This window comes from Ochotona princeps, chromosome 1 (assembly GCF_030435755.1).
Source record: "Ochotona princeps isolate mOchPri1 chromosome 1, mOchPri1.hap1, whole genome shotgun sequence".
Lineage (NCBI taxonomy): Eukaryota > Metazoa > Chordata > Mammalia > Lagomorpha > Ochotonidae > Ochotona > Ochotona princeps.
Genome location: NC_080832.1, coordinates 45,987,521 through 46,008,527, shown reverse-complemented (window position 1 = coordinate 46,008,527; position 21,007 = coordinate 45,987,521). Strand labels below are relative to the sequence as shown.

The 21,007-nt window shown below is 37.1% G+C and overlaps 1 protein-coding gene across 1 annotated transcript in view; it reads left to right on the top strand.

Annotated features, from left to right (window-relative positions):
* LOC101516619 (amine sulfotransferase-like) overlaps positions 1 to 10,547 on the top strand; it is a 44,058-nt gene extending 33,511 nt beyond the window's left edge. The window contains exons 5-6 of the mRNA XM_058669197.1: positions 1,557 to 1,743; positions 10,360 to 10,547. Coding sequence (XP_058525180.1) covers positions 1,557 to 1,743; positions 10,360 to 10,547 — 375 coding nt within the window. The remainder of the gene's footprint in view (positions 1 to 1,556; positions 1,744 to 10,359) is intronic.
* Positions 10,548 to 21,007: the final 10,460 nt, after the last annotated feature.

Below are 21,007 nucleotides of genomic sequence, written 5' to 3'. Positions count from 1 at the left end.
TCCTGATATCAGTGTAAGAAAAAATGCGGAGGCAGAGCTGCAATTAAGTAAGGACCAGAGAAAGCTCCTATCCTGAGTCCAGAAAAATTTATACTTCTTTCATCTCTGGGGAATATCTAGGGCTCCTGGCTATTGTTCTGATGCTTTTGTTTTTATTTTCATTTCTTCAAAATAGTTTCATTTTTCTTGTTGAATTCATCATTGGCTCACTGGATACATAATGGGAAATTTTATTTTTATTTCCTCTCTCATGCTTTGTTTATTCAGTGGTGCATTTTTTGGCTCCATGGCGCTATTAATCTTCTGTTTTAACTTTATACATGTTGTTGACTTTGTTTCATGTCTTCTCATGAGAATGTACAGTGACAGCGAAATAGAAACTACCATAGCCAGATGTAAAGACACAATGTTGTATACACATCTACTTCCAAATCAAAGATGGACTCCCAGTGAAACTGTTGGACATATCTACACAATAGGAACTTGGACTCTCTGACATTGTTTGTACCAGACATGTCAGGGCACACTTAAATAACAGACTAATGGGCTTTTATAACTGCTTATGAAGAACTATTGTAATAGTATGGAGATGGTCAGTGGGCAGTGTGAATTTGAGGAGAGGGTAGGGAAATCCCAGACCCTATGGAATTGCACCATAAAACTGATAATTTAAAAAAAGTTTGAAAAAGAAGAATTAAAAGTATTGATGCAAAGTATAAAAAAACTTCATGTGACATTTTGTTACAATTTCTGTAAATACATTATTGAGATATTTAGAGGAATTTTATTGGATCTGTGAATCACTTGGTGATGTAATGGGATCACAAAGTTATTTTATCCTAATGCACAAACTTTGAGCATTTTATTTCTCAATAGAAATAATATTTCTATTGGATTTCATTGTCTTCATTAATGTTTTGAAAAAATCATGAAAAATTAACCACTGTTTTGGTTAATCTTATTGCAAATTATTTTAATTCATTTTTGTTTCATCTTTATATTTGGTCATTATTAGTTTTTAGCATTTTGGCTTTTTTGTACTAACCAAAAATCAGGAAAATTTTTCTAGGCCCATCATTAGCTTTTTCCATGTAAAATTTGGATGTCTGCTAATAGAAATTATTTCATTTATTTATTTTCAATTCTAATATCTTTCATTCTAAGTCCTACTTCCAAGTTTAATATTTTCAGAATTATTTTCAACAGATGTAATAGTATTGTGCTTTTCCCAGTTTTAGATAAAAGTCTTACAATGATTTCCTTACTGATTATTACTTCAGATAAAGGGATTGTTATGTTGATAAAGATTTCTACTACTCTTAGGTTATTAAGTGTTTTTGCATCATACCTAATTCGATTCTATGAAAAATGTTTTTCCTCAGTTACCTGAAATAATCATATTCATTTTTTTCTTTCTGTACATGTGAAATGATCTGTTTTCATATTTTGAATCAATTGAGCATTCAATGTAAAAACACACCAAATCACAGTGTATACTAGGCAGAAACTCATTCATTCTTTGTCAACTCAACTTTTCAAACCTGTTACTGTTTCAGGATCTCAGAGGTTCAGTGCTTCAGATCAGCAGATTTCTTGGGAAAGAACTGAGTGAAGAGGATGTGGATGATATCGTCAATCAGGCTACATTTGAAAACATGAAGTCCATTCCACAAGCAAACTATGCTCATGTTGTGAAAAGTTTAGGATTTATAAGACACAACGGGGAATGTTACATGCGAAAAGGTGATGTTACATTGTGTATAGTCACCAAAAGGTTGTCATTTTGTGCCTGGAAGAACTCACCAGGGTTTCCAATAATTTTTTTTCAAATGTACTAGCATTGATAGCAAAGTTCCTAACTGAAAGTGATTCTTAGGAAAGTAGCAAGTTTTTTCCTATACAGACATTGCTTTTAATTAATTATTTTTTTATTTCTTAATTTTTATTTATCTATTTATTTATTTAAACATTTTATTGTCATTTAATGATAAGTTCCATATTCCCTTATCCCCTCCTCAATTTCCTCCCCCAGCTAGTTCCTCTATATCATTACTAACATATAATTTTTCATACTCAGTGATATGTCCATCATTGCAGACATGGACAATGGCAGAGTGTCCAGAATCCTATTGTCAAAATATAGTAAATAGTTTCATTGTAAGTCCATCTTTGTCTGGAAGCAGAAATGCATACTATACGGCATCCTCACATCTGGATGTTAGTCTCCATTTCACAGCTACTGTACATTCCCTTAAATGAAAATCATGATACAAAATCAACAATAGAAAGAGAAATTGAAATTTACAATGCCATGAAGTTAAACAACATGATACTAGCTATGACAGTCTCCATTACACAGCTACTATATATCCCCTTAAATGAAGAGTCACAAAACAAAATCAACATCAGTGAGAAAAAAGAAATTAGCAACACCAAAAGTTAAACAACATGCTATTAAATGACTAATGTGTAGCTGAAGAAATGACAATCAAGAACCTTCTTACTGAAAATGATGCCACTGCATGATCTACGAGTCACTGAATGATTTAATCAGAAGAAAGTGTTTTGAAGAGATGAAACTAACAGAAAACAACAAAACCCATGTGATATAGTTTCTGCTGATCTTTATTGAAGTGTATCTCCTCCAGGCAATAAACAGATGGGTTTTGTTTTTTAATCCAGTCTACTCATCTATGACGTTTGATTGAGCTTACTCCATTTACATTCAGAGTTTAATATGTATGTGTGGTACTTTGGTCCTGTCATTTTAGGAATGGGTTGTTCATTGGTTTAGTCTTCTGTTGTCATTTTACTGGGATGTTCTTCCTGTTTGCCTTTGGTTTTGGTAGGTGCTATTCCTCTCCTCTGTTAAGAGAATATCTTGAAGTATCATTTGTAGGGCAGTTTTGAAAGTGGCAAATTCTTTTAACTTTTCTTTACTCTGGAAGAATTTTATTTCATTTTCAAAGACAAAAGAAAGCTTTGCTGGATATGTTATCCTGGGCCAACAAATTTTCTTTTAGAATCTGGCATTCCTTTATATGTCAATTGATTTTTTTTTTCACATGCACATTTCAGGATCTTTTCCTTATGTTCAACTAAGAGAGCTTGAAGATCATGTGTCTCAATGAAGATTGCTTTTGATCAAGCCCTCCTGGATTTTGTTTCCCAATTCTTTCTCCAGATTAGGGAAATTTTCCTTTATTATTTCATTCAATACATTTGCAAACTCAGCTTCTCTTTCTGCACCTTCTGGGACTCCCATAACTCTTATATTTGGCTTCTTCATAGTGTGCTTCAATTCTTGAATACGTTTTTTTGGGGCCTGATCCAGCTCTGCTTCCAGCTTTTTGTTTGCTTCCCCCTGGTGACAGGAAATATCTTCCAATTCTGAGATTCTTTCTTCTGCTTGCTTCATTCTATTTTGGAGACTCTCCACTGTACTTTTAATTTGCTCTGCTGTGTTTTTAATTTCTGAGGTATCAGCCTTGATTTGCTTTGTTGCTTCCTTAAATTCTTTGAACTCTTGCATGAGCTTCTCATTTTTGGTCAGCATCTTTAAAATGAGTCTTGTGGATTCTGTGTCCCCCATTTTCTCGATGTCTTCCTCAGTGAACTCTGAGGTTGGCATAGGGTTTTGCTCCTTTGCAAGGGAGTTTTTGGTAATATTCATTGTGCCTTTGTTTCTTCTTTTGCTCTTGTTCATTGTACTTCTGGTTAGCAGAGTCTTCTCCTTGGGGCAGGTTTCTAAGCTGTGTCACCCACAGGGCTACAATGCAATTTTACTTATTGCGGTTGGTACACACCTTTTTGCTTGCAGTCACTTGTGCCACAACCTCCAGCGAGTTCCAGATCTGGTTTCTTATGTTAGATTTCCACCGTGGTCTCCACAGCCCCAACTCTTGGATCACCACTCTCCACCTCCTATGATACTGTGCTGAGGCTGCACTGTTATCTCTGCAAACTTTCTCCCACTTCTGGTTGGAGCAGGTCCCAGGATTAGAGAGACACCAGGTGTACTATATAGTTAGGTTGTTGGTGGTGCTGATCTTGTTGGAGCCTGTTGGACGTTAGGTCTGGGTGCCACACGGACCTATTTTGACCCGTAGAATCCCACAGTTACTATTATTTTCCTGCAGGATCAGTATAATCCACAGAATTTGGTTAGTTCTTGTGAGCTCAGCACATGTGCAGTTAACTGTTGTGCCCTGAAGTCCCAAAGTTATTGCCACAGTATACAAAATGGCGCCTGACATACCACCACTACAGTTCTTGATCTGCTGGTCATCAGATCCGAGGGCTACCCAGACCTTTCTTGGGTGGAACCTTTGAATGCCACGTTGATGGAGTTCACTGAGTCAGAAATGAGCTCACTCCCAGCTCAGTGTGTGCCCAGTCCTTTCATTTGCCCTTTCTTCCTTATGCAAAATGGCTCCCAATTCTCTCATTGCTCTCTCACTGCCCATCTGAGATCTGCTGCTCTGTCTCTGCTCCTGATCAATTCAAACGGACCAGCAGGATGGACAGTTCTTTGTCTGGGTTCACCTGCCAAGCTCTCAGTGAAAGTCCCTTCCCACCTGGTTGCTGTGGAGTTCCGGCTGCTGGTGGAGTTCAGATCACGGTTAGCTGCACGCCACTGAAGTATCAGTCACTGCAACATCACACTGCAGTTCCCACTGCTTTCCTGTGTCTGTCAGTCTCCAGGTACCCCTCTGCTGTTTTTCTGTCCTTTTCTATTTGCTGGAATATGTCCTCTCTGCTTCATCCTGATTAAATGATTTTCCGTCCATTTAAACGTGTCCTTACCCTATTCCGCCATCTTGATTCTCCCCTTGATTAATTTTTTTATATATATTTTTATTAATTATTTTGCATTATGTGACAGTTTCATAGGCTCTGGGAATCCCCCCACCCCTCCCCCTCCCCTCCCCCCTGGTGGATTCCTCCACCTTGATGCAGCATTACAGTTCAAATTCAATCAAGATTCTTTCCTTGCAAACATATACCAAGCATGGAGTCCAGCTACTTATTGTCCAGATGGGTTGAACAGTTTCTTGGGGAGAACATTTCTGGTCTGAAGTTAGAGCTGGTAGAATATCATCCCAGTCAATTAAGAGTCCCAATATAACATCAACAGCAATTTGCAACATTATGGAATTGACATAGTTTTGAGTAACCAGTATGTTAAAAAAAAAAAAAAAAAAAAAGCAAGTCCTAACCACAACCCATGATTAACTCATTGACATCTCAACCCTAATTTATATACAGGACCGGACCGGCTACTATATGCCTTAAAATGGCTACAGGGTACCATTCAGCTGTCTCGTGTCTACCTCATTTCAGTATTTAACCATTTGTTGTGTTGAAGTATAATTTTGCTGATCTTGGCAGATTTTGGGATAATCTAGACTGGCTTGTAACTCTAACAAGATATTTGTCGACATTTAAGGTGCAGAACATTTTTTTGGGGGGTATGTGCAGGAAAATCATCAACACCATGATGAGGAGTGACTAATCTTTGTGTCCCACCCAGCAAGGCATGAGCCAATCCATGCCAGCTCTTTCCTGTCAGATTTCAAGCTCTACTTTCTGTTGTTTGTCTATTTATTTTATGTTTTTTTTAGTTTGTATGATTGTTTGTTTGCCGTGAGGGGTTTTCAAAGCGATCCCGATGGTCATTGCGAGGGAGGGTGGGGGACCAGAGGTGGAGCCAGGCTCTCGGACCAGAGTGTTTGGACTTCTTCCATCCCCTGCAGTAGCTCCAGTTGGGGGTGGGTGACCTCAGAGTACTCAGCCTCCGAGGGCATCCAATTCCCTGTGGCCTCCTTGGCAGTTGGGATATAGTCCTTGTTGCTCATATTAATAGTTTGTGGTGAAGGTCTGGGAGTCTTTGTGGTTGTGGTCCAAGCTTCCTCCTTACCACCTGTTCCACTCTGGAGTGCCCCCCTGCTCCACGCACATGACCTCCTGTTAAGAGGTTGTCAGGATCGCACCCGATTCCCCCCTCATGCATTGGTATAGTAGTTTTATTGTTGTTTAGTGCCGCTTTGAGTCTGTTGTCTATGAATTACCAGATTTGATCTTGATAGGCTATATTGTACTTTTTTCTTACTCTTTTTATGGTCCTGAAAGATTTCCCTGCACTCCCTCCCCAAACAGCCTGGTACTGACACAAAGATAGAGAGGAAGATCAGTGGAACAGAATGGAAATAACAGATGGAAACCCACACAGATACAGTCAATTATTCTTTGACAAAAAGACAGAGAACAACCCAAGCAAATGGGAAGGTCTGTTCAATAAATGCTGTTGGCACAACTGGTTGATAGCCTGCAGAAACAAAGAGATAGACCCACATCTCTCACCATACACCAAGATCGAATCTAAATGGATAAAAGACCTAAACCTACATCCAGAAACCTTCAAACTTTTGGAAGAAAATGTTGGAAACACACTGCAAGACTTAGGGGTAGGCCCTGACTTCCTCAAAAAGACTCCAAAAGCAGTAGAAATCGAGACCAAAATAAACAACTGGGACCTCATCAAACTAAAAAGCTTCTGTACAGCTAGAGAAACAATCAACAAAGTAAAAAGGCAACCCACAGAATGGGAGAAGATCTTTGCACACTACATAGGAGATAGAGGGCTAATCTCCAGAATATACAAAGATCTCCAGAGAAACCAAAACACCAGAACAAGCAAACTGCTCAAGAAATGGGCACGGGAAATGGGCAGACATACTAGAACAAACCCAAATGGCAAACAAGCATATGAAAAAATGCTCAAGGGCCCGGCGGCGTGGCCTAGCGGCTAAAGTCCTCGCCTTGAAAGCCCCGGGATCCCATTTGGGCACCGGTTCTAATCCCAGCAGCTCCACTTCCCATCCAGCTCCCTGCTTGTGGCCTGGGAAAGCCTTTGAGGACGGCCCAATGCATTGGGACACTGCACCTGCGTGGGAGACCCGGAAGAGGTTGCAGGTTCCCGGCATCGGATCTGCGCGCATCGGCCCGTTGCGGCTCACTTGTGGAGTGAATCATTGGACGGAAGATCTTCCTCTCTGTCTCTCCTCCTCTGTGTATATCTGACTTTGTAATAAAATGAATAAATCTTTAAAAAAAAAAAAAGAAAAAAAATGCTCAAGTTCCCTGGCAATAATGGAAATCCAAATGAAGACAACAATGAGGTACCACCTAACTCCAGTAAGGGTGGCACACATACATAATACCACCAACACTTGCTGGCGAGGTTATAGGGAAAAGGGAACCCTTCTCCACTGCTGGTGGGACTGCAGACTTGTACAGCCTCTATGGGGATCAGTTTGGCGAATACTCAAACAACTGAAAATCAACATACCATATGATCCAGCAATAGCACTCCTAGGGATATATCCAAAAGATCTCCTATACAAGAAACCAACATGCACGCCTATGTTCATAGCAGCATAATCTACAATCACAAAAAACTGGAAGCAGCCAAAATGCCCATCAATAGAAGACTGGATAAGAAAGCTATGGTTCATCTACTCTATGGAATACTATTCAGCTATTAAAAAAAACAAAATGCAGTTCTTTGTGGCCAAATGGGCCCGACTGGAATCCATCATGCTAAGAGAAATGAACCAATCCCTTGATCAATTATTAATAAATGCTTCCATCTAGGTCACATGTTCCTTTTCTTGAAAATTGCTTAGTAAACTTTGCTTTGAAATTGCAAACATTAATATGAAAAGAATTTCTTTTCCTGCCTTTCTTTCATAGGGAATACTCTGACAGAAACTCATTTGATGTTCTCAGTCATATTTAATTTAATTAAACCTTGTAATGAAATGGTGGAAGTTAAGTTATAAATAATTATGAAAATTTCTATTGAAACTCTTCTTGATATTCATACTTAAATCGTGTATAGCTTCTCTTTCATGTTACTTATTGTCAATTTTGACTTGTAATTTCACAAATACATCAGTGGAATGTAATTTCATGTCAATACTAACTTGATTGAACTACCGATATTAATGCTCACATTTGTTTTATATGAGAATATGATACTTGAAAGGGCTAAATTTCATAATAATGATCACAAGCTTCTAACCAGTAAAACAACAATGGCATTTTTGGAACCCTGGTAAGTTCAGCTTCAGGACTCTCATCTTTCCATTTAAAACGGAAGGAAACGCTCACATGAAAGCTTGTATTATGAACAATATTATGTGACATATGCAGTTCACTTAGTAGGACACTTTTGAAATAGTATTTTTATGTGTTTCTTTGTTAAAAATACTAGTCTAGGAGTGAGCAGTTGCTCAGTGACCAGGATAACCATATTTCACAATGGAGAACCAGTGTTCAGTTCCATGCTCCAGCTCCCATTCCCCACTTGCTGTAAATGCAGATCTGGCAGCAGTGATGGCTCAAGGACCTAAGCTTCCATCAGTGCATGGCAGACCAGGATTGTGTTCCATTTAGTCCTCAGGTCCTTGTGAGCATTTTATGTATCAACGAGTTGATTCAAGTGCTTATTTAATTTTCTCTCTTAAATGAACATAAAAATTCATGGAAAATTTAATTCAACATATTCTTATTTTGGAACTATATTTTCTTCGAAATCTTTGAAAACTTGTTACATAAAATGTTTTACCATAGTTTTTTATTCTGTTTTATTTTTAATTTTATGATAAAATTGCATAGGCTCTGGGATTTTTTAGTCCCCTCCCATTCCCTCCCGCAACTGATTTCATACATATTATTACAATAGTAGCCAATAATATATTACTTTATAATCAGTCATAATTCCATCAGTGTGCTATTTAATTTTAGCCTGACATTGTTGGTATGGACAATGCTAAGGAGTCCAGGATCCTATTATGAAGTACATCCAACAGTTTCACTGGGAGTCCATCTTTGATTTGGAAATAGAGACTCATTCTGCATTGTATCTTCACATCTGGATGTGATAGTCTTTATTACATAATTGTCATACATTCCCTTAAATCAAAAGCCGTAAAACAAAATCAATAACTGGAATAAAGTTAAAAAATTTACATACTACTGAATAACCGATGTGTCCATGAAGTAATGAAAAAGAAAACAAAAGCCTTCCTGGAGAAAATGATACTACTGTGTGATCTGTGAGTCAGTGAAGAATTTAATGAGACAAACTATTTTGAGGAAATGAAAATAAAAGAATAATTGTTATAAACCATAATTTGCTCAAAAACAATAGGAAAGGGTTATTGATCCACTTTTCATGAAGTTTGTCTTGTGTCAGAGGGAATATATGACATTTGTCCTTTGAGGATTGACTTAGGTCACTGAGGATAATGATTTCTAACTGGCATCATTTTGTTACAAATGGTAGAATTTTATTGTTTTTGTGGACTGAGTAGTATTTCATGATGTAAGTGTACAATGGTTTCTTTTTAAAATTTATTCATTAATTACATTGTATTATGTGACACAACAATGGTTTCTTTATCCATTCTTCTTAGGCAGGTATCTGAATTGCTTCCATGTCTTTGTTATTGTAGATTGTCCTGCTGTAAATCCCTTTACCATATGCAGATTACAAATCCCTTTACCATATGCAGATCTCATTTCCTTTGAATATATTCCCAGAAATGAGATAGCTGAGACATATACCTGGTCAATTTTCAGTTCCATTAGCATTCACCCTACTGATGTCCATAGTGGCTATGCTATCCTACACTCCTACCAGCAGTGAAGGAGCATAACTTTCCACACATCTACACCAGCAGGTGTTATTAGTAGATTTCTAACTATAGGCCAATGTCACTGAAGTTAGGTGGAACCTCAAAGTGTTTTTTTTTTTAAGATTTATTTATTTTTATCGGACAGTCGTATAGACAGAGAGGATGATCTTCCTTCCGTTGATTCACTCTCCAAGTGACCACAATGGCCGGTGCTGCACCAATAGGAAGTCAGGAGCCAGGAACTTCCTCCAGGTCTCTCATGCGTGTGCAGAGTCCCAAGGCTTTGGACTGTCCTCGACTGTTTTCCCAGGTCACAAGCAGGGAAATGGATAGGAAGTGGAGCTGACGGGATTACAAGCATCGTCCATATGGGATACTGGTGTGTTCAAGGCGTGGACTTTAGTTGATAGGCCACTGCACAGGGCCCTCAATGTGGTTTTAATTTCAATTACATTTCAATAAAGTTTTTTAAAGAACCCTCCTTATGACTGTTACTACATTTCTATTCCTTATTAGTTCATCTCAGTATGTAGAAAGGGTGCTCCATCAAATCTTCTGCACAATTAATGGATATTTAGTGGAGTTCAGAGATTATAATTGCTTGGAGTTACCTTGATGCTGAGAGTGTAACCTCTTTCTGTATTTATCGCATAAGGTACCATTGGAGATTGGAAACATCAATTGACCGTGGCACAGAATGAAAAATTTGACAGAATTTTCCAGACAAAGATGAAAGACTTTCCCTTAAAGATCATCTGGGATATAAATGAAGAGAATTCTGATAACATCGATAATCCATTATTACATCACTTTCATTCAAGCTGTGATTATACCAAGATGTGATTGAGTAAAATATGCTTAAAACAGATACTAATGGCTCCAAGGAAAAATTGGGGGAAAAAAAGAAGTTAACTCTTATTACACTGATCAAATTGAGGGCTTAAAATAGAAATAGCTATTAATGGAGATGTTTTGAATCAAAAAATTAATTGATAGTATACTCATTCCACATGACATTGAGAAAAATGTGAAGCATAACAAGAGAATTGTAACTGTTGATATAAAGTGTTCTGTGATGTATGTGTTTCTTTTTATCTATACCAGTCACCATTGGTGTGTGCTGGCTTACCCCTCAGTATACCCTAATACAGAAAAAGGTTCCTGTGGTGGTGGGTATTGTATTGCTCTAATTCTATTTTAATATCTGTTTTCAGAGTAAATGTGAAAGTAGAAATACATTTTAAATTGTATAGAAATAATGTATACATATGTATCATTTCAATAATGTAATTTTACACTATATATGAAATATCAAGCAGGGATTAACCAACTATGTTCAATATGGTGGGAAGCATGATTATGTTTTTAAAAGTGAACATATGAAACACAAGAAAGTTTTTTCATTTGTGTAAGAAAATAAAATGAAACATAGAAAGAACAATTAAATATTTTGGAAAAAATAGATCTGTTCATCATATGTTACCATACTGATGTGGCACACAATGTCATACATTTAAAATAAAAGCATTTTCATTAACGAGAAAAATACAGGTGAAATTATAAATAATTCTCAGATGAAAACAGCAGCATGAAAGCAATAAAGTAGCTTACAAACCTTAATGAGTTGAGGCTGACATTGTAACGCAGTGAATTAACACATGCTTATGACATCCGTTTCACTAATAGCATATCCAAATAACAACAAAATGGCAAGTCTTAGGTCTTATCTGAAATATTAGTCTTGGCATAGATTGAACAAATTTTCCATCAAAGCAGCACTGTCTAGACGAATGGGTGAAAAAACAAGACCCCAATATATGCTGACTGTAAGAATTTCACTTTACAAGGATCGCACACAAACTGAAAATGAAGGAATAGAAGAGACATACCATGCAAATGTGAACCAAAACTATATAGCAGTAGCTATCTTGATATTAGATAAAAACAGACTTAATTAAAACTGTGCAAGAAAGAAAGGACAATTATTTTATAAAAACGTTTATTTCAAAAAGAAGACACAGCAATCATATATATATACATGCAAATGTTATTAAATCTGTGAAAGAGAAACACCAATAAAATGAAAAGTTTTTTATTTAATTAATTTTTATCTGAGAGGCCGATTTACAGAGAGACGGGGAGACAGGGAAAGAAAGTCTTCCATCTGCTGGTTCAGTCCCCAGATGGCTGCAATGGCCAGAGCTGAGTGGATCTGAAATCAGGAGCTGGGATATTTTCCTGGGTCTCCCACAGGAGTGCACAGGCCCAAGGACTTGGGCCATCCTCTGTTGCTTTCTCAGGCCATAAGTTGATAGCTTGCATGGAAGTGGAGCAGCAAAAACAGGATTTGGCACAAATAGGGGATGCCGTCAACACAGGGAGGAGGATTAATGTATTCAGCCAAGCAGCCAGTCCCCAAAAGTTGCTGAACTTCACAACCAACTCTCACCAAATGACAGTTCATCCAGACAAAAAATTAATAAAGATGAGGTGAACAATATCAAGTTAAAGGGATGTATCACACAACAGCTAGAAAATAATCATTCATCTCGTCATTCACATGGAATATTTTCTAGGATTGACTGTGGGTTAAGTCACAAATCAAGTCTCTTGTAATTTTCAAATATTGACATCATTCCACATAAATTCTTAGACTCTGAAGGAATAAAACTAGAAATCAGTATAAGAACAATTATTCATAAATACTTGGTAATTTAATGAGGTGATACTTAATGATCAATGGACCATTGCAGAAATTAAAAAAATAAAAATATCTTTTACAATGAGGTATTTGAATTTGAAAGGCCTATCTACATAGACAAGAGTAAGAGAAAGATAGAGGTTCCACCTGTTCCCTAAATGGCTGCAATGGCTGGTACTGAGCTGAACCAAAATCAGGAATCTAGACTTTCTTTCAGATCTCCAATGCTGGTGAAGGGACCATCCTCCACTGCCTTCCCAGCTCATAGTCAGGGACATCCTTTGAATTGGAAGTAAAACAGCCACACAGCACAAACCAGAATGCATGTGTGATATGGGGCCTACTAGCTGATGATTAGCCTGTTATATCACAGTGTCAGTGCCAGAAAGTTTCTGCAAATAAGTGAAAAGGAAAACACAGCATAACAAACCTGTCAGATGTAGCCAAACAACTATAAGCAGAAAGTTTATAGCATTATATTTTATGTTAAAAAAGAGAACTGTCTCAAACTAGACTCAGTGATGCATCGCAAAGACTTCAGCAGGAAGTGAGCAATAATAACCTAAATCATCAGCAAAATACAAAGTCAACATCTAGAAAAAATTAAGAAAATTAAGTAAACCTCTGACAAGACTAAAAGAAAAAAGAAAAAAGTCAAATAAAACTCGAAATGAAAAGGAGACATTGCAATAGGCACCACTAAACTGCAAAGAACCGCAACAAACTTCTATGAATAAGTGTAAGCAGGCACATTGGAAAACTGTGACACATCCTGTACAATATTATCTACTAAGATTAGCTCAAGAAGGTATAAACAATCTAACAAGACCCATAGCAAGCAGCAAGGTTGAAGTTGTAAACAAAATTCTTACATCAATGAAAATTCCAGGGTCTGCTGGCTTTACACTGAACTATAAACTACAGTCAAAGAGGAAGCAACTACACCACTTCTACATTATTCCAAGATCTTTAACAGGATAGAACTGTATCAAATTCCTTTTTATGAGACAAGCATGACTCTCAATTGAACAAACAGGAAATACAAGAAAATAACAGCTAGATCGTTTATGAACACAGGTTTTAAAGATTCTCAGCAAAGCACCAGTGAACTGAATCTGAATGCATATCAAAAAGAACATATATCACAAATGAAATGTTTTCCAGTAATGCAAGGCTGTCTCAGCATTTCCAAACATGTAAACATCATAAATCACATCAATTCAATGACGAACAACAACAGAAACATTATCATTTCAATAGATGCAGGGAAAGCATTTGATGAGATTTAAAAAGTTTTCATTAAAAACAAAAACCTCTGCAAATTCTAGTGACTATATATCACCAACCTACAGTAAACATCTCATGATTGGAGAAAAACTGAAAATGTTTTTTTGAGATCTAGAACAAGACAAGCATGTCTTTTTTTAGCCTTACTAATTCTACAGTTACTTTAGCAAGTGCAAAAAGTTAGGAAAACTAAATAGGGAGTAGCAAAATAGAGAAAGTTGATCCTGATTCTGGCTGCCCCAGTTCCCAGCCAGCTCCCTCTGTGGCCTGGAAGCAGTCGAGTACGGCCCAAAGCCTTGCAACCCTGTGCCTGCATGGGAGACCCAGAAGAGGCTCCTGGCTCCCAACTTCATATCAGCTCAGCTCCAGATGAAGCGGCCGGTTGAAAAGTGTATCAGTGAATTTAAGATCTTCCTCTCTGTCTCTCCTCCTCTCTCTCTATCTGAATTCCCAGTAGAAAGTAAATAAATCTTTAAAAAAATAATATCAAGCAAATGGACCTAAGAAACATTTGCAGAACATTTCATGGAAAGCTATAGAATAATCATTCATCTCATCATTCACATGAAACATTTTCTAGAATAGACTAAATTTCAAAGACTAAAATCACATTATGTACCTTCTCAGGCTGTCAGGAATAAAACTAGAAATCAATGCAAGAACAAGGAGATAGTCATAAATCATTGAAAACTTAATGAAGAAATACTCAATGATTGATTAATGGATGATGACACAAATTAAAATAGAAATAAAAATTTTGTTAGAAACTATTTATTTTATATTGAAAGGCATGATCAGAGTGGAGGAGAGAAACTGTTGGAGCTTCCATCTACTTCCCGAATGACTGCAATGGCCGGCACTGAGATGATCCAAAGCCCGGACCCTGGGGTTTCTTTGCTGGTCTCCTATGTGGGCAAAGGGGTCTAAGGACTTGAGCAAACATCCACTACTTCCTCAGGTCATTAGTGACAAGTGCTTTTGCGTTGGAAGGGGAACAGCCACAACACAAATCAGAACCCAGAGGAGATGTGGAGGCTACAACAGAGGATTAGCCTGTTACACCACAGTGTTAGCCCAGAACGTTTCAAGAAATAAATAAAAATGAAAGCACAACATAACAACAACTATAAGATGCAGCAAAATAAATATTAGAAGCAAAGCTTATAGCATTAATATCTTACTAAAAAAAGAGAACAGCATCAAACTAAAGATTCAGTGATGCAGCTCAAAGACCTCAAAAAAAAAAAAAAAAAAAACCAGAAAATGAAAGTCAAATCAGCAAGAGGGAAGCAATAATAAAGAAAATAGAACTAAGTGTCATAGAAACTAAAAAATACAATGAAATTTATGAGCAAAATAAAAATCTAGCTGTTTGAGAGAATAAGAAATTTAAATAAAACTCTGACAAGATTAAAAAAAAAATTGGGCTTGGCGCGGTGCCCAAGGGGTAAAGTCCTCACTTTGAATGTGCCGGAACACCAGTTCTAATCCCGACAAATGCAAGGGTGTTTCAATGTTTGCAAACATGTAAACATCATAAATCAATGAACTGAATGATGAACAACAAAAACCATTATCATTTCAATAAATGCAGAGAAAGCATTTGATAAGTTTTCTGAAAACGACCCTCTGCAACTTAAAAGTCTTTGTCTTGGCCTATACATTGCAGAATTTTTCTAATATTATCATCTAGTAATATGATATGTCATGTAGTACATGATCCATTTGAGAAAAGTTCCAACTATATCCATATTGCCCAAGTTTCTATATATTTGTCATGAAACGATATTGTATTTTGCCAAAATGTTTCTGAGTATCTATTGGAAAATGATAGGTTTTTTTTTTTTTTTTTAATTTTATTTTAAATTCATTAATTACATTGTATTATGTGACACAGTTTCATAGGTACTGGGATTCTCCCCACCCCTCCCCAAACTCTCCCACCATGGTGGATTCCTCCACCTTGTTGCATAACCACAGTTCAAGTTCAGTTGAGATTCCCCCATTGCAAGCATATACCAAACATAGAGTCCAGCATCTTATTGTCCAGATAAGTTCAACGGCTTCTTAGGTATACCCTCTCTGGTCTGAAGACGATAGGGTTTTTATAGTTTATTTTTTTTAAATGATGCATCATATTAGTTGCTGGGCTTATATTAAATCATTCCTGCATATTAACAGTAAATACCACTCGGCCCTGGACAATGGTTTTTCTGATGTGTGTTAATGATTTTCAGGATTGAAATGATTTCTCGTTTGAGTCTTCTATGACCCAAATCCAGGAAGTGGTTTGTTGCTCAATTTCCATGCATTTTTGTATTTCCAACATATTCATTTCTTACATTTTGTCTGTTGTATTGGAACGACAGCAATTACAGAGAGAAGAGAGACAGGAATATGTTCTCTCTGTTGGTTCATTCCTCAAGTGGTAGCAGTGGCCAGAGTTGAGCTGATCCAAAGCCAGGAGCCAGGGGCTTCTTCTGGGACTCCAGCAGGGGCACATGATCTCTAGACTTTCAGTTTGTCCTCTGCTACTTTCCCAGACCACAGACATGGAGCTGAGTGGGAAGTGGAGCAGCCGGGACACCAACTGGCACACATAAAGGATGCTAGTTCATGCAAGTTGAAGATTCAGCAACTGAGCCACGGACTCAGAACCCCTAGAGATTCTTGATTCGATGATTTTCAGCTTCAAACCAATGTGGTCTGAATGGATATATGGTATTCCTTTTTTCTGTTTTAGGTTTGCTGAAGCTTGTTTTATGCCCAAAACATGGTCTATCATAGGGTAGATTCTACATGCTGATTGAAACAGTGTGCATTCTGCAACTCTGGTATGAAAAAGTCTGTAGTAATCAATTGGATTCATTTTTTCATAGTGTAGATTAACTCTGTTACTTCTTTGTTAATCTTCTCCCTAGCTGACCTTTGTACCAAAGACTGTGGGGTGTTGAAGTACCCATTTCATTGTGTTGGAATCCTGTCTCCTTTGGCTCCATTGACAATTGTTTTAAATAGTCATGTCTTCTGGCTTTGGGTGCATATACATTTAGGATAGCCATTGCTTCTTGTAGAACTGATTTTTTTAAGCATTTGTATTTCCCTTCTTTGTTTCTTCTCATTTTTTTGAGTTAAAATTTTTTTTTTCTGATGTTAGAATGGCTATACCTGGTTATTTAACTCTGGCATTGACATGGAATACACTACATGATAATGTCATTGTAAGTCAGGATGGCAAGAATAACTGCTAAAGTGGTTGGCTTTCTATGTACATTAGCAGGAAGCTGGATCAGACACAAGGCTTTGAAATTGAGCTCCAACAGGGGGATCCTGATTACACAAAATGTGGCTAAATTTGTTGTGCTACAACTCCAGCCACGAACCGAAGGTTTCTGATTCAGAAGGATAATCCTTCTATTTTTTCTCATGTTCATGACCTTCCCTATTTTTTATATGAAGGTGAAAATTTAAAGGTTGTTGGTTTTAATATTGAAGTATCACTAATATAAAAAAACAGATTTCAGAATTCATGTATTTCATAGGTGCAATTCTCAAAATGCACTTGCACCTCTCTCTCTTTCCTTCTCCCTCCTTAATGGAACCCCTTTCTTCCTATAGGTTGTAATACCAATATACATCACAGTAAATGTATAGAGTTGTCCATATGCAGTCATCATTTTGACTGGCAAACTGTATCTTGATCTCTTCCTTGAAAGATACCTATCTATCTTCTAATTATCTTTGAAAGATATCCAGAAAGGTGCTATCTCTTTGAATGATTGTACATCCTTGCAAACTTTCTTTCCTTTTGACTAGAAAAATCTTGTTGCAGCTTTGCTCAGATTTCCATCTTCTCCAGTCAAGAATCCCTCATATAAGTTACCCCAATAATCTTACTTCTCCTCACATGTGGCTCCCACTTATCTAGGCAGCATCCAGCTCATTCTGGAGAATTCCTTTGGAATAACATTAAAGAGGCCCAAGCTATCCAAAGTGTTTTGGCAATGAAACAAGACAATTTCTGTGACTCTGTTTTGATCAATAAAAAATGATATGATTACTGCTCTAAGGAAAGACTGAGTATTTCAGCAGACATTTTTTATACAGCAAGTAGAAATCAATGAACAATACAAACCATGGTACCCTACTGTTTTGGCAGCTATGAAGAGAACTGCAAAATGAGTTAAATTGATGTGATCTACATGACAGATTTCTTGCCAAACTTCATCCTGTCTTTCATTATGTGTCTCAGAATTGGCTCTTAGATTATCACATAACCTTCATTTCCATGATATGCCCACTACTTGAGGAATTTTTAAACTGTGTGAAGTTGTTGGGGAAGGTATTTGTCAGGATGGGAAGTACAGCCCAGAAGAAACATTGCACATGCATAAAGACGGTTATGTAAGTAACAATAACAAAGACTCTTTACACCTTGTTGAATGTTTCCATGCAGCGTAGGAACCTTTTAATCTGGTGTTATGCCATTTACATACTTTTGCATTTTCATTCATGTTCAGCCTATGATTGTGCAGACTGATCTGACAAAATTTTCTCTAGGTGTTACATAGGTTCAAATCTGATTTTATATATTCTCTTGATTGTTATCCAACTTTTGAGTATAACAAGGGATAAGTGAATAAATCCATTACTCTTCATAACACTACTCATCTTTTCCCAATGCAATTTATTTTTTTATTTTTTTAAGATTTATTCAGTTTATTACAAAGTCAGATATACAGAGAGGAGGAAAGACAGAGAGGAAGATCTTCCGTCCGATGATTCACTCCCCAAGTGAGCCGCAACGGCCGGTGTGTGCTGATCCGAACCTGGGAACCAGTAACCTCTTCCGGGTCTCCCACGCGGGTGCAGGGTCCCAAAGCTTTGGGCCGTCCTCTCCTGCTTTCCCAGGCCACAAGCAGTGAGCTGGATGGGAAGTGGAGCTGCCGGGATTAGAACCGGCGCCCATATGGGATCCCGGCGCTTTCAAGGCGAGGACTTTAGCCACTAGGCCACGCCGCCGGGCCCAAGAAATTGTTTTAAACATGGCCTTTGTTTTTCATTTATATTGTGTAGAACAAGTGAAAGGTACGTCAAGATGTCCAGAGAAGAAAAACAGGTGATGTGACGTTGGGAAATTTTTTTTAGGACACATCCTTTTAAAACTGAGCTGTGGCGTTCCTGTATGTGTATAAATCAGGACAGGGCTTCAATTATTGATTTGACATGAAAAGAACTGTGTACTTATTTAAATTATCTATCAAAGAAAATCATGAAGATGGGCTACCCCTGGGATGTAAACAGTTAAGGAGTGATGCTGTGGCTACTTTCAGGTCATCTGAATCCTGGTCTCCATGCCTGTGCTTCCAAATACATCTGAGCGTTTCCTTGATGAAAAGGTTCATGATGTGACAGCCACAATGCTTCTCAACATGATGTCCCAGAGGATTCAGAAAGCCGTCAGCCTTCTAAAAACGGCAGTGAACAAATCAATAAATCCACATCTCTATAAAAACCAAATGCCTCCAACCAATAGTAATACACATTGCACTTTGTACAATTGTGAAACATATTCCCCCCTAGGATTTGCTACCGACTATATTTCAGCGTGGATAATTGAACACATTATTCTATATATGTTTCCTTACAACTCAAAGCAGAAATTTTGAAGTCCTCACATTTAATAAGAACTAAGTTTTAAAGCTTTAGTAACACTGATGTGTTCAGTTTCTGAAATTTTTTATTAGAATTTATGTTATGTTTCAACATACATCTACTCTGTCATTACTTTTTTGTTACAGTGGAAAATAAATGGAAGAGAAACCTCAAGATTCTTCATACCTATCCATAAATCAAATATTCAAGCTTAAATAAATGGATGTCACACACTTTTCTCTGGGCTCCTAAGGGTTTAGGTGTATGGAGATTTGGTTCTAATTTGTTTTTGTCATATCTTTCTTTGGAAAGGATCAATACAAATGTTCTCTATAAAATTTTTAAAAAGCTGAAAAAACAAATTTAGATGTCTGGCTTGAGAATTCTAATTGCAAAAGCTTTTGCATAAAATCAGTCTTTAATGCTGTAATAATAATCAAGGAAAAAGGCCATTTAATATTGTTTATACATATGTTAATGGGAACGTGCAGGCATAATTTCCACTTTTCCAGCTGGTGAGGTAAGATTGGCAATAAAGTTGTTTTGGATTCAGGCATTATCTGTGTCTATGGGTTTTTTTTGAAATGAATCATAAGGTAAATTGGCAGGATTCATGCCTTTTTACATAGAATAAGTAATCTTTGATATTTTAAATGTATATATTTGTTGGCAGGGGATGTGGGATGCTCTCTCAGCTCAGCTCTACTTGACTGCTAGAAACAAAGTCACAGGGTGAAGCGATTTTGTCTTTTCGTTGCAAAAGCATAGGTGGCATTGATGCTATTTAACATTTGATCAACTGAGCAACAGAGTAGCTCTCACCCCTTTTGAGAAACAGACAAAGGTCATGTAGCTAATGCTGACCCCTGCCAACAGTGATACACTGTACAGGGAGCGTGGACAACTATTGCTGCACTGTATTTTGCAAGACACAGGGGTCATAACAACAGGATTGTTATGTTGTAGGAGCGCAATAACTCCAGCCCTGTTTGCCTTCTGTGTTTCCTTTTAGTTAAGCATGTGCTGCCTACTCAGTGGCACATTACTTAATCAAGGTGCTACAATTTGTTGTTGACGTTGTTGCTGTTGTTATTCATGCTGTGATTGATGTGGCTGTTATGAAATGATATCAATCCGAAAAACAGTTAAAAAAATGTTCTAGATATGAGAAAAAAAATGTCTTTGGTATTTTGAGATTGCAATAAGCTTGTAAATTGCTTTAAGTATGATGGGTATTTTGATGATATTAATACTTTCAATATATAGGAATTTGATTTTAACAGATAATTTTGTACTATGAATGTTTACTGTTAGTACCAGGTGTGAAATATGGCTTTTTGTTATTGTTATACTTTTGTTTTCAAAAGATTAATTTTTCTGGCCGAAAGTCTTAATTATTTTAGAGGTAATCTGTGACTACTTTGCCATGTGTGTGCTTTTCCTTTCTTCCTGCGTGTTCCATGAGGAAGATATTCTGACTTTGTAGATGAAACATGCTTATGCTTTATTGTACAAGAAGTCTTATGTTTTTAAAGCAAATAAAGGTGTTTTTAAAAAATAAATAAATAAAAAACACTTCAGGGATTTGCCACATAAGGATAGAAATCGTTGAACTCATTCACTATGATACAGTAAACTGTTTCACAAAATAAGAAAATAA